The sequence below is a fragment of the Protopterus annectens genome, chromosome 10.part0 (assembly GCF_019279795.1).
Source record: "Protopterus annectens isolate FY-2018-M chromosome 10.part0, PAN1.0, whole genome shotgun sequence".
NCBI classification, from domain to species: domain Eukaryota; kingdom Metazoa; phylum Chordata; order Ceratodontiformes; family Protopteridae; genus Protopterus; species Protopterus annectens.
In genome coordinates this window covers 1,651,060,796-1,651,073,058 of record NC_056744.1, presented here as the reverse complement: position 1 = coordinate 1,651,073,058, position 12,263 = coordinate 1,651,060,796, and the positions used below count along the sequence as shown (strand labels likewise).

Sequence of the window (12,263 nt, the reverse complement as noted above, 5' to 3'; positions counted from 1 at the left end):
TGAAACATTGGAAAAAGGTTTCACTGGCACGGTTTGTCTGTGGGCTTTATTACCAGAACAGCAAGAATCATCATCTCCTTCTGTTTCATACCTCACTTTTTGTTGGGCAAACTTTTGTTTTTCCTCCTCAACATTTCTGCATCAAAAACATATTTTGACCCTCGAGGAAAGAATTTTCTGAAAGTAGCTGGATATAGTAGCTTGAATCTCATGGCTGCTTCTCGACATTCTCTGATTAGTGGAATAAATTTAGTCCCTTCTGCCAGGTGTACAGTGAGTAATCATTTTCCACAAGTACTCTACTGTCTTCCACTTTTAGTACTTTGTCCTTCTGGCACAGTTTTGTCAGAATCAACTCTTTCTGCTGGTAGGATTGTATCTTAACTATTAAAGCTCTAGGTTTTTTTTTCATGGCCAGGTTTGGAACATACACACAATGTGCCCTTTCAGTTAATAACTCTGTGTGGAATACCAGTCCAGTTGCTTATTTGTGCTTTCATAAAATTAATACAGTCTGTTCCTTCCAGCTTCCCGGGTACAGGTTTTCCCTATATGCTCTGTCCTCTAACTCTATTATTTTTTGAAGCATCTCTTCTAGAGCAGCCTCATATTCAGCCAGCCTTTTCTTCATTTTGACCTCTGATTTTTGTAGTTTTATCACCTCATCTAAATATCTATTTAAAACTTTCTTCCATTTTTTTCCAGCCTATTATTATTTGAGTTGATATACTCCTTCAGTGTTCCATTTATTTTAATCAGCTCTGAGTGCATTTGACTTATTTTTTCTTCTAGGTTCCTGGAAGTCATGCCTTGCAACAAAGTGGGACCTTGCATTACTTTTTGCTGAACAGCTGCAGAATTCTTCCCAGTCAGCATTTTCTCCTCATATTTTCTGGTTGATTTTCTTTCAGGTTCTCTGAATTTCTTTTTTTGCTGCCATCCAGACAGTGCACTTTCTACACGGTTACTGAAATTTACCCAAAAAGGCAAGTTCACTGGCTGTCTTTTCTGAGTTTCTGTTTTCACACTCTGGGAGCTGAAATTAAGGTGTTAGTCATCTTGGAAGTTCTCCTAAATATTTTGTATGTTGTCTTGTTTTTGACGCTTCTCATCTGCCTATGAAACTTTTGTCTTTATTCCTCCACTGAAAATGGTCCTTACCTTATACAAAGGAGTAATGGGTGTACACCTGTATGACTGCCAGATATGCAGTAAAATCCAGAACGTTTACGATTTTTGCATGGAAGTGTTTGTATAAATATTTTTATATCCAGAGAAGACGTTCAGTGTTTCTTTATCAGTTAAACAGGAGTTACTGCAGATGTGATGGAAAAGTTAGAGGGAATTTAGTTTTTGGGAATGTAATGAGTTGGCAAATTATGTCGGAAATGTTGGGGGAGCAAATTGTTATAACTAAAGAAATTATTCTTTTGTACTGGGATACAAGATCTGGATTGTCTAGTCATAGTAAGGCTTTGCTAAATTTAACGCTATTGGCTGCCAAAAAATGAAAATCAAATCCAATTGCAACTGAAGTTTTGAGTATTGTAAAGGAAGTAAAAAAAAAACTGGGGATGAGATCTTCAGAAAAGGGAAGGAATAAATTACATAGATACAAGCAGGAAGAGGTGGAGGGGTAAAATTTAAGGAAGAACAGGACATGAGCAATTTGTGTAATGCTGGGGTGAATGATACTTGTATTAAAAAGGAATACATATGTATAATGATTGAATCTAATGAAAATATTTACATTGTTTTTATTTTCATTTCTATAACTGTATGTGTTCCCAAGTTCAAAATGTATGAACTTACTAAAGTATTTAAAAAAAGAAAACAGGCCTTGCCTAGTTGGACACCCTGAATAATAAAACCAAGTTAGAAATGTATATCTTTATTCTTATGTGCAGGGTACGAAATCCCCCCAGAGAAATTATTACTACTATTAAAAGCATACGAAGAGCTGCCAGAAGGGGATGTTGATGGAAAAATTACTGCAAAACAGAAGGATAGTCTTGAATGTAATCTCCATGGTAAGCAAACAGTTTATTAATTATAGCTATTCATTAGATGCATTTCTTTCTGATAATGGTAATATCTTAAAAAACAGGAAAAATGTATTGAACTTTAGGAATTGTAACACAAAAGGAAGTAATAGGAATTTCTGTTAACTTATTCAAACCAAGAAGAAGTGAAATGTCACACTTCCTGCCTGAAAGTTTCCTATTTGGCAGCTGTGATATTTTTCTGAGAATGCAGTTAAACAAATAGTAAACCTGTTCACTACTCATTTACCTTCATAGAGGTTTGTACTGCTTTTTCATCCTTTTGTAATTTGCTTTTATACTAAGAAGTACATTAACATAAATTTTCTTTTGGTGAAATTAAACAAATAATCATTAATATCTGTGTAACTGTATTAGTTCGACCCCTAATGTCAGTAGTATTTTTGTTTGCGCGGATCATGAGCTCCAGTTTGACATGAAACACTTCATTAACCTTATTCATTTTGGAGTTATTTACAAAAACATGATAATTTCTATTTACATGATTTATGAATCAAGCAGCTACTGCGGTGGTGGTGCTGCGGCAGCATTGTCACCTCACAGTAAGATGTTGTCCTGTTCGATTCTCAGCTAAAGCGTCTTCTGTATGGAGACATGCGTGAATGGGCGTACCTTCGTTGAAGGTTGTACGTCAGGGCTGGAAACTCGGTACGTAAAAATCTGCTGCCAATCATTAGCGGACCGGAGTTTCGCTGTGGCGACCCCTAACCGGGAAAAGCCGAAAGATACAACAACAACAACATGAATCAAGCAGCTGTGAATGCCTCTGAAGTTGTATAATGTAGAAGTCAAATAGAGGTACAAACTTTAATTGGCATTAAACAAATTTTCATTTAGGTTCATAGGTTCATACTAGGCTATCTGCCCGAGGGCATTTATAAAAAGCCCCCCATAGTTTTTTTTTACCACTTTTTTTTTAGGAAACTACTATGCATTTTTTTGCTTTTGCCTCTGTTCTGTCGTGACACTGAGGTAACCCCTGAGGTTTGATAACAAGAACTGTCAGACAAGCTGTTACTGTTTCAAGTCTGCATTAGAGTGTATCACATATTCATAATTCATCAGGAAGAATGAATTTCTCTGTTAGTGTGCATCTCATTTTGATAATGTTATTTTGTTTAAGTTTATATTGTTTTGACCTTATATCCATGCAGTCATCAGTGATTTTTGAATGGACATTGTCATGTCTGTGTTAATTTAGTTTTAGCAGCAATTCATAATTTTATGATATTTGTACAGCAAGTGGAAATATTACTTGCAGGCAGTCTTTCAGCCAACTATCTGGGATTTCATTACTCCCCCCACCCATCTTATCAAACTTTACTGCTTTGGATGCTTGCTCAGTTATGACAATATGATCTTTTGTAATAAGCATGTTTTCTTATTTAATATATCATCCATATATAAATATTTCTGCAGCTTTACAACTCTGGCACATTGAAGCCTTGATAAATTCATCTGACAGTATATAAACATAACAAGAAACACCCTGCAGTACTTCCAGAAATTGTATCAACCTGACGCTGTTAATGAATATGCTAGTATATAACACACATTCTTAACTGGGCATTAATATGTTGGTATAGAACACATTTTCATATCTGGGCATTAATATGTTGGTATAGAACACACATTTATAACTGGGCATTAATATGTTATTATAGAACACACATAACTGGGCATTAATGTGTTGGTATAGAGCACACATTCATAACTGGGCATTAATATGTTGGTATAGAATGCACATTCATAACTGGGCATTAATGTGTTGGTATAGAACACGCATTCATAACTGGGCATTAATATGTTGGTATAGAATGCACATTCATAACTGGGCATTAATATGTTTGTATAGAATGCACATTCATAACTGGGCATTAATATGTTGGTATAGAATGCACATTCATAACCGGGCATTAATATGGTGGTATAGAACACACATTCATAACCGGGCATTAGTATGTTGGTGTAGAACACACATTCATAACTGGGCTTTAACTAATGAGCTCTCTTTGTACATTAAATATGGGTCATGTTAGATTGTTTAAATATGTGATGTATGGCCATTCAACATGCAGTTTAACAAAGATTTTTAATGAATGGTGGCATGCCAACTTTAATCCAGCTATAGCAGTGATTATAATTTTATGACAACTGCAAAACAAATATAACTATCTCATGCAATCTCTACTTTATTCTGAAAATGTATATATATTTTTTCTTCCAGTGAACAAGTCAGGAAAGTACTGCTATATCCCCTCAGTTATGCACACAGTGCAGAAATTATATTCATATGCATAATTAGTCATCCAGAGTATAGCTTCATATAACTAGACAACTTTAATGGCAGGTTGCAGTGCCACATTCGTCTGACAATTTTGCATGCAACACATCATAAATGCAGCATGTTGTAGCATTCACTATCATCAGAAAGGCTTGAACAATAATCAGTGCCTACAAAGCAGTGTAGTACCATGAAAGGAAAGCTCCTTGAAGACTACACAAGTGAGAAGCAGAATTAATTTGGATATAATGAGCCAGAAGATATAGCAATTACCTATTGGCTGACAAACTCTGCTCCAACTTTATCCCTCTCTCTCCCCCTCAAACTTCCCTCAGGAAATACCATTAAATATAACTCCCCCCCCTTACTATCACAAGGGTACAACTCCATAATGCTCTCTCTAAAGCCATCAATGGACCTAGGCAATATCTCAGGATGCCTTCTGAAAAGCATGAAACATGACCTATCAGGCCCTCTGGAATTGCTATTTAACTGTAGATGCCAAACAGGCTTTGTGTCTCACAAATGGAGAACAGCACCTTCTTCAGACCCTGGAAACTATGTACATCCCCATAAGTCTCACTAGTCTCGTATACAAAGTCATGGAAGTAATTATCATGGAAGTGATCACTAATGGCATAGGAACCCTGCAGACACTGGATGGTGTAGTGGTGCAGTAGTAGCGTTGTCGCCTCACAGCAAGAGGTTCTCCGGTTTGATTCTCGGCTGGGGTGCCTTCTGTGTGTAGTCTGCATGTCCTCCTTGCGGTCATGTAGGTTTCCTCCGGATGCTCCGGTTTCCTCCCATGTTACAAAGACATGTATCTGGAGCCTTTCTGTCCAGGCCTCTGCTGAAAAGTGGGTCCATTCCAAGTCGGACTTTCCCGGTTAACAAAATGTTAAATAAATAAATAAAAATAAATAAAAACTCAACTCAGTTTGATTTGTCAAGAGCAGGTCATGCCTACTCAACCTCGTGGAATACTTTGAAAAGGTCACCAAAGCAATGTATGAGGGCAAAATGGTTTACACTGCCTACCTGGACCTGGCTAAGGCATTTGACACAATACCCCACTCAGGCATTGTTGACAAACTCAGGAGGTTAGATATAAACCCTTATGTCACTCATTGGATAGCCAACAGGCTCACATACAGAACCTAGCAAGTTAGAACTTATACAGAGAGGCCATTCACAAGAAGGATCAGCCCTGGGACCACTCCTTTTTGGCTTTTACTTCTCTGAAATTAAGGTCAGTGTCAATGTTTTCCGGCTGCATAAGTTTGCAGATGATTGGAAATTAGGCACAGTGATAGAATCCCCCACCAACACAAATGTTCTCCAGGAAGGACTGACACAGACAAATAACTGGTGTCAGAGCCATTAACTAAAACTAAATGCCAGGAGATGCATAATGGTATCCTTTGGGAAGTCCTCTATCTCTGGTAACTGTCATATTGACAACATCCCCCTAAGAGTTGACCCAGTAATCAGGGACTTGGGGACATACATAGACAGTAATCTAGCCTTTGACCAGAATGTGTCCATAATAGTAAGAAAATCATTCTATGTTGTGCAACTTAATAACAAAGGTATGGCATCTAGGTCCAAGGAAGTCATTGTTCCCCTGTATTCAGCATTCATCAGACCAATCACTGCGTACAATTCCCCCTTTGGGATGGACCTAACCAGGCACATCCAACAACTGGAATGTCCACAGAGGTTCCTCACTAAAAGAATAGATGGGGTAATTAACATGTTACACAGACTGCCTCAAGACCCTGTCCATGTATTCTGTCTCCTACAGGCTGTTGAGGGGAGGATCTATGCCTGACATACAAGGCATTGTCAGACCAACCCTGATAGACTTCCTGCATATCTGCAAAACAAACAGTATCAGAGTTACCCATTCTAAAGACTTAAACTCTGCCTGTAACTTGCTGAAGAGATGGGTATGTATTCCACAGACTACTCCCCTTCTCTGGAACAGGCTCCCCATCCATGTGAAGCAGAGTTCCTCCCTAACCCATTTCAAGTGTAGCCCAGACAATTTGATGGGGAAAAGGAATGTTTGGTTTGACACCTGCAGCTCTAATGGACACATGCAACCGGTAAATGGTTCATCTCCCATGCCTCTGCTTGTAAATGTTTCATCTCCCAAACCCCTGCTTATACTTACCAAGGGTACAAGAACTTATCAGAGACTTGGGATGCATGGATAGGCTTAAAAAGAACCTTGTAGTCGTTAGCCCAGTAAACACTTGTGAACCTGTATCAAAGTGGCCATTAACTCACTAAGACTTACCAGCTGTCAGATAAGGTATTACTTTCCTGAGTAGAAGTGGGCTGGATCACATTTGCTATGAGTGACAAGAAAATAAATTTGAGAATCTGTTCAGCTGAACAAGAAAAGCAGCTTTTTTGCATTTTTTTTTTGTACTGCTGAAGTCATTGTCTCAAATTCACTGTACTTAATTACTGCTCTGATTACAACAAAGTGAGAATGAAAATTTATTTATAACAAAGCTAAAGCACTGTCAGTAGTTTTCGTATCAAATGTGTTAACCTGAATTGGTCGGAACATCCCAGGCAGCTGTCACTTCCATAGTAACACCCCCTCATGGATGCTGCATTTGGTGTTAATGAGCTAACAGACTGGCACAACACACTACATGTGGAACCAAGGACTGAACAGCATCCTACTTGTACAGCAGCGCACGTTTCTGACCTTTCCTCAACCTGCCACAAAGATGACTATCATGCTGTGCAGAATGTCTTTTAAGTCTGGTCAATAATCAGGAATATGCATGTCCCCCAACAACTATGAGGACCAGCAATGTACTGCTGGTGACACATTTTCAAGAAAAATAACCACAAAGGAAGACAACAAAATGACAGCATATGGGCATTACTAGGCAGCCACCAAGTATGAAACTTGTAATATCACTCGAGTAACAGAAGGCTACAATGACCACTGTATGAATGTTAATTTATCCACTCCCATCTTTCTTCACATAATTTATGTAATGCGGACATTAAATAAGTATCTATAAATGGGAGTACTGTAAGTGTCTTCATACAGTAGACTTCTCAAATGCCGGAGAGGCTGTATTGTTACATAAAATTCCTTCACAGTATTATTCATGCAAAAAGAAAAAGTTGCGGAGGGGGACAGTATTAGTAATGATGCCTTTTCAAGCTTATATTCTCCTCCAATTAGTCATTATCTTTTTTCAGAATTATTCTAAATCTCCTCTACCCCATTTCATTTACTTACAATATACATATCCTGCTTCTGTGGTTTAGGTTGTCATATGCATTTTCCATATCCACACTTAGGGTAATTCTTCATATCCTTTGCTTCATGTTTTCTTCTGTCTGATAATAAAGATCACACAAGATTGGCATTATCAGGATCACTATTACAGTCCCATATTTATTGCATATAGGAACTTAGCTGCAGATGGTTATTCACCTGCTAACCCAACACACACACAGCCCTATGGATGTCCCAGCATGAGCTGACTCCACCCTAATTCAGAGATGCACACCTGTATCCAGGTTAAAAAGGTCAGCCAGTCCCTGCTGTTCTGATTTCTTTTTCTTCTTTTGTTGTCGGCTGTGTGTTTGAGTTAGAAAGTTCAGAGTCACTCAGTCCAATTATGACCCTATAACTTCCAACAACAAATTCATAAAAAGCCAAGTGACTTGTTGGACAAATCTTTTATTTATGTATATTGCTGTTTTGCAGGTGAACTGTTTGAGGGAAGCATTTTGTATTCCCATGACATGTATAATGCAGTCATAAAACAAGTTTGCAACTTCAGATCACAGATCCAGTATCAACATTTGCTTTTAAGTGTCATTTCTGCTTAGGAAGTCGTACCCCATGTTAGACTGCCAGAATTGTGCATGTTTCAGTACAACAAGATGTAGAAAGTAGCAAAGCCCCACTCTGTGCCTGGCAGGAGCTAATAGTTACAGGTTTGGACCAGTTTTTCATTAGTAGGACCTATCTTTGTCCCGTTAAAGAAAGACAGCAAAAGGAGCACTGGTAGTCAGAAGTACAAGAAAGTGAGGGAACATTCAAGAAGTCGATCAAGGAAAAGGAGACCATTCCCTTTATGTGATATATGCCCAAGGATGCTGTAATGTGACAGGTGGTTTCACAACCCCAGAATTGATGTATATTTTGCTTACCAACCTCTTTCTTACCCCCTTTGGAGGTTGTCAACAGCTTTCAGCTTGTCATCCTTTTCCACATTTCATGTTGCAGGTACGCTATAAAGCAATGGTGCTGAATCTGCGGGCCACCTCAAAACATAGTAAGTCATTACGAGTTAACAATAGGTACAGGCGACTGGCATTTTTACTTAAGATAGCAGTCATGAAATTGCCTGTTTTCTGCATCAACTTTGCATTTAACTTTATTTCGACTTGCAGCCATGACTTATTGCAGAAAGTTGCTACTGTTTACAGACTACAAGTTATAAACAACAAAGAATAGTTACTTCAGCAGCTAAAATTAGAGATGTGTGCAACTGCAGTCAGTTACGTAAGTAAGCACATGCTGGAAAGTTTGCGTGACTGGAAGTAAGGCATAGCATGTCTTCACTTTTTTAAAAATATTTTGGTTACTCTCTGTGGACCGGATGGCTTTGCATCAAGAGCCAGATTTGGCCCCAGGCTGGACATTGTGCACCACTGCTATACCTAATGTGATTAACTCCAGTATCTAAATCAATATTCTGTTTCCATCTAGTAAAAAGATAATCTCTTTAAAGCATTAATAGTTCATGAGAACAGTTTTTGGGCTAGATGGTTGGATTATGAATGCACCCCTGGAAGGGTTCAGGTGAATCAATCAGCAGCACTGTGCCATGTACTTTGTCCAGAAGCCAGCATTTTCAATCAGTGTATATTTGTCATATGCATGTCTCTCAGAGACTCATACCTGTGACTCCTTAGAGATTCGTACTTGTGACTCCCAGAACTCTAGTTCATTAGCAAAGCCTTACCTTGCAGTATTTTAGGAAGCTGTTGGAGGAGTTTTTGTTGTGGTAGAACTAGCAGCTTTCTTCCACCTAGCTTTTTGCTGCAGGTACACAACCTTTCGAAAGAAGAAAGGCTCATCCATTCAGAGTGAATCAGATACATTTTATGGAGGATAAATTCTTGGTTTATCCTTCGTAAATCTCTTCTTTGGTGAGATATGGATCACATAACAGAGACCATGTCTTGGGGTTCACTAAGAGAATCATTTCTTTTTATTCTTCACCAGAGATCTCTCTTTTGGAGAGAGGTTCAGTATTGCAAGGAAACACTTTAAATGGAAATCTGAGATGTTCAAAACTAAGAACAGCTGCCTGGTCCTTCTAGGCTTGGATGAGCCAGTACCCACTACTGTTCCTCCACTGGTTTGAGGGTTTTGAGGATGCATTCAGTGTGTTATCCTAAGAACATGGTTCATAACTAGCCATCCCCCAAAAGCCCAACAAGCTTCTTGTTTCATAGCATCTACACAAATGATGCCACCAATGGTAGTTTCATTTCATATGGCCTATAATTCTGAATGGTAGCAGAGTACTCTAACACACATTTAGAGATGCAAGGCATTACTTCCAAAGAAGTCTTTGGGGACCTAGACATCGTATCCAGAGTCAGGATCCTAGGATGTTAAGAAATCCAGCATCTGTCTTTTGGAGAGAAGTGATCATAGTCTAGATGGCATGAGGTGTTCTTTATGATGCCCTGGAAAAAGGCTACCAGGGCAGAGTAACTTATGCCAGTGATGTGCTGTTATTTCCAGGACGTTGGAGTTACTACTCGTACTAGTCTTTTTTTCATTTAGGAAACCTTCATTCAGGGAACCATTCCCATTAGGGATTCAGAAAGAAATCAGTGTCACCCTGTGAGCTGTCTTTGATCAGCTTTACAGATGCAAGGTAAGGTGGTGAGGGTTTTTTTTTTCTGAAGCACTGCAGCTTTCTGGCAGGGGGGACTACAGAGGAGGATCATGGCAAAACCTTTATACTTCATAACTCGTATGTCAAATTTGGAACTAGGGAAAAGGAAAATCGTGTTTTCTGGCATCTGAGAAGTGTGGTATCTACTACAGTTTTAATATGTTTGCCTAACTTTTACTTATTAATGTGGATAGTACCATCTGACTCATATCTATGATTACATATCAAATCTTTGCCTATGAGCTTGTTACATCTGATGAAGTCCATTTTGGCTGAAAACGCTACAGTGAGTGGTGCTTTTATGTGATTAAAGAGCTGTTTATTTCAAGCTTGCTGTGGACATCGTTTTATTTTAATCTCCTGGTTCTGGTGCCTGTTTTTGTGTTTTTGCTACATATCAAATCTATTCTCTCTGCAAAATGCAACATCAGATATACAAAAATATCAAGACTTCTTGTTCCATGTAGCATCATGATGAGAGGAAGAAGTTTGTCTCTTAATCATAGGGATAAAAGAATATGTAAAAGTGACAGGCAAGTGTGCATCCAGAGTGTCCTATGGGCATTTTAGTGTCCAATAGAAAGTGTATTTGCTCATGGTTACAGATGTACTACGAAACTCCAGAATAACTTGTGCATGTAATTGGAATGTAGCGTAAAGTATGATGTGTGTTAAAGGAGATATAAAATGGTTAAAGTTGTTTTGTCAAAGTCGGTTCATACACAAGAATTGATGCTTCCCTTTCAGTTGACTCCTACTTTGTTCAACTTATGTATACACACAAATTTTCTTTATTGGGCTGATTACCCTTTAATAATAGTTGTATGACCATGGAGTTAGGATATATAAGTAAAGGGGATGTTTGCTCCTGTGTAAAACCACTTTGTTTTTGTATTTGCTGACCATCATAAGTACAAGTTTTGATATCCCATGTTACATTGGTGCGTGTATTGTTGAGGTTTGCATAGCCGGTGCGTGACAGCAGACTATTGAGGTCCTTGACATTTGATAGTAGACTATTACAAACTCGTGTTTTATATGGGGTGCAGTGATTATGCTCAAAAATTGGAAAGATAACCTTTGTTGTGCAAGAAGTGGTGTGATTACTCTCAGTAATTGGGACAAAGATAAACTTATTAAGGGCTTCTCTAGCACAAGACTTAGTCATAACAATTTTTATACATCTCCAAGTGCTGTTAGTCTCCAGTATGATATCAGACTGTAGCAACTGATAGTGCCAGCCAGTAAGGAACAATAGTAGAGGCTGTGATGTAAGAAAAGTGAATAAGAGGACTGTTAAGCACTTTTTCATGTTGGTATTGCAGAATCTGTCTGTCTGTTTCACAGACAGCATTCAGTAAAGAACCGCAGTGGAGGAACGTGACAGCTTTGAAAGTATAACATACTTCACTCTGCCACTCACTATAAAAACAAAAATGTGGCAGAGTAAGTAACAGCTTTCAAAGCTGTTGGCTAATGAGAGGTGAACATTACTCCTGGCCACTGTCTGGGAAATGGTGCTAAGTGTGTAATACTAGGCTATCAGTCTGCAGACTGTTACAAGCCTAGCCAATAAACAGAGGTCTGCATCAAACCCTGTACGTTGTCGGTCTTGGGTAAAGACCTTTAACCATTATGCCAACCATCTCCCCAATTATAACCCTCAACTGTCCAGCTTTACACCGAATGTCCAAATTTTTGCCTCATATTTTTGGTCTGTTCCTCATAAAATTTGAGGTTTTCTGGCAAATCAGTGATTACTGAAGACACTAAATAATGCCGGACATTTCAGTTTCAGACTTTATATCCCTCAGGAAATGCATGTTAACACAAATCCTCTTATTCTATTTTTTTTAAGTTTATAAAAGTAATATTTAAAACCTGTCCCTGTTTTGCGGCCTTTGTCCATCCATTATTTTTCCCTTTGTACATATTTCTTGTGTTAAGAGGTTG

The 12,263-nt window shown here is 38.4% G+C and overlaps 1 protein-coding gene across 1 annotated transcript in view; it reads left to right on the top strand.

The window, feature by feature from the left end:
• The window catches only part of LOC122814368 (zinc finger protein 729-like), a 600,102-nt gene that overhangs the window by 108,468 nt on the left and 479,371 nt on the right, over positions 1 to 12,263 (top strand). The window contains exon 6 of the mRNA XM_044086953.1: positions 1,908 to 2,030. Within this exon, the coding sequence (XP_043942888.1) occupies positions 1,908 to 2,030 (123 nt within the window). The remainder of the gene's footprint in view (positions 1 to 1,907; positions 2,031 to 12,263) is intronic.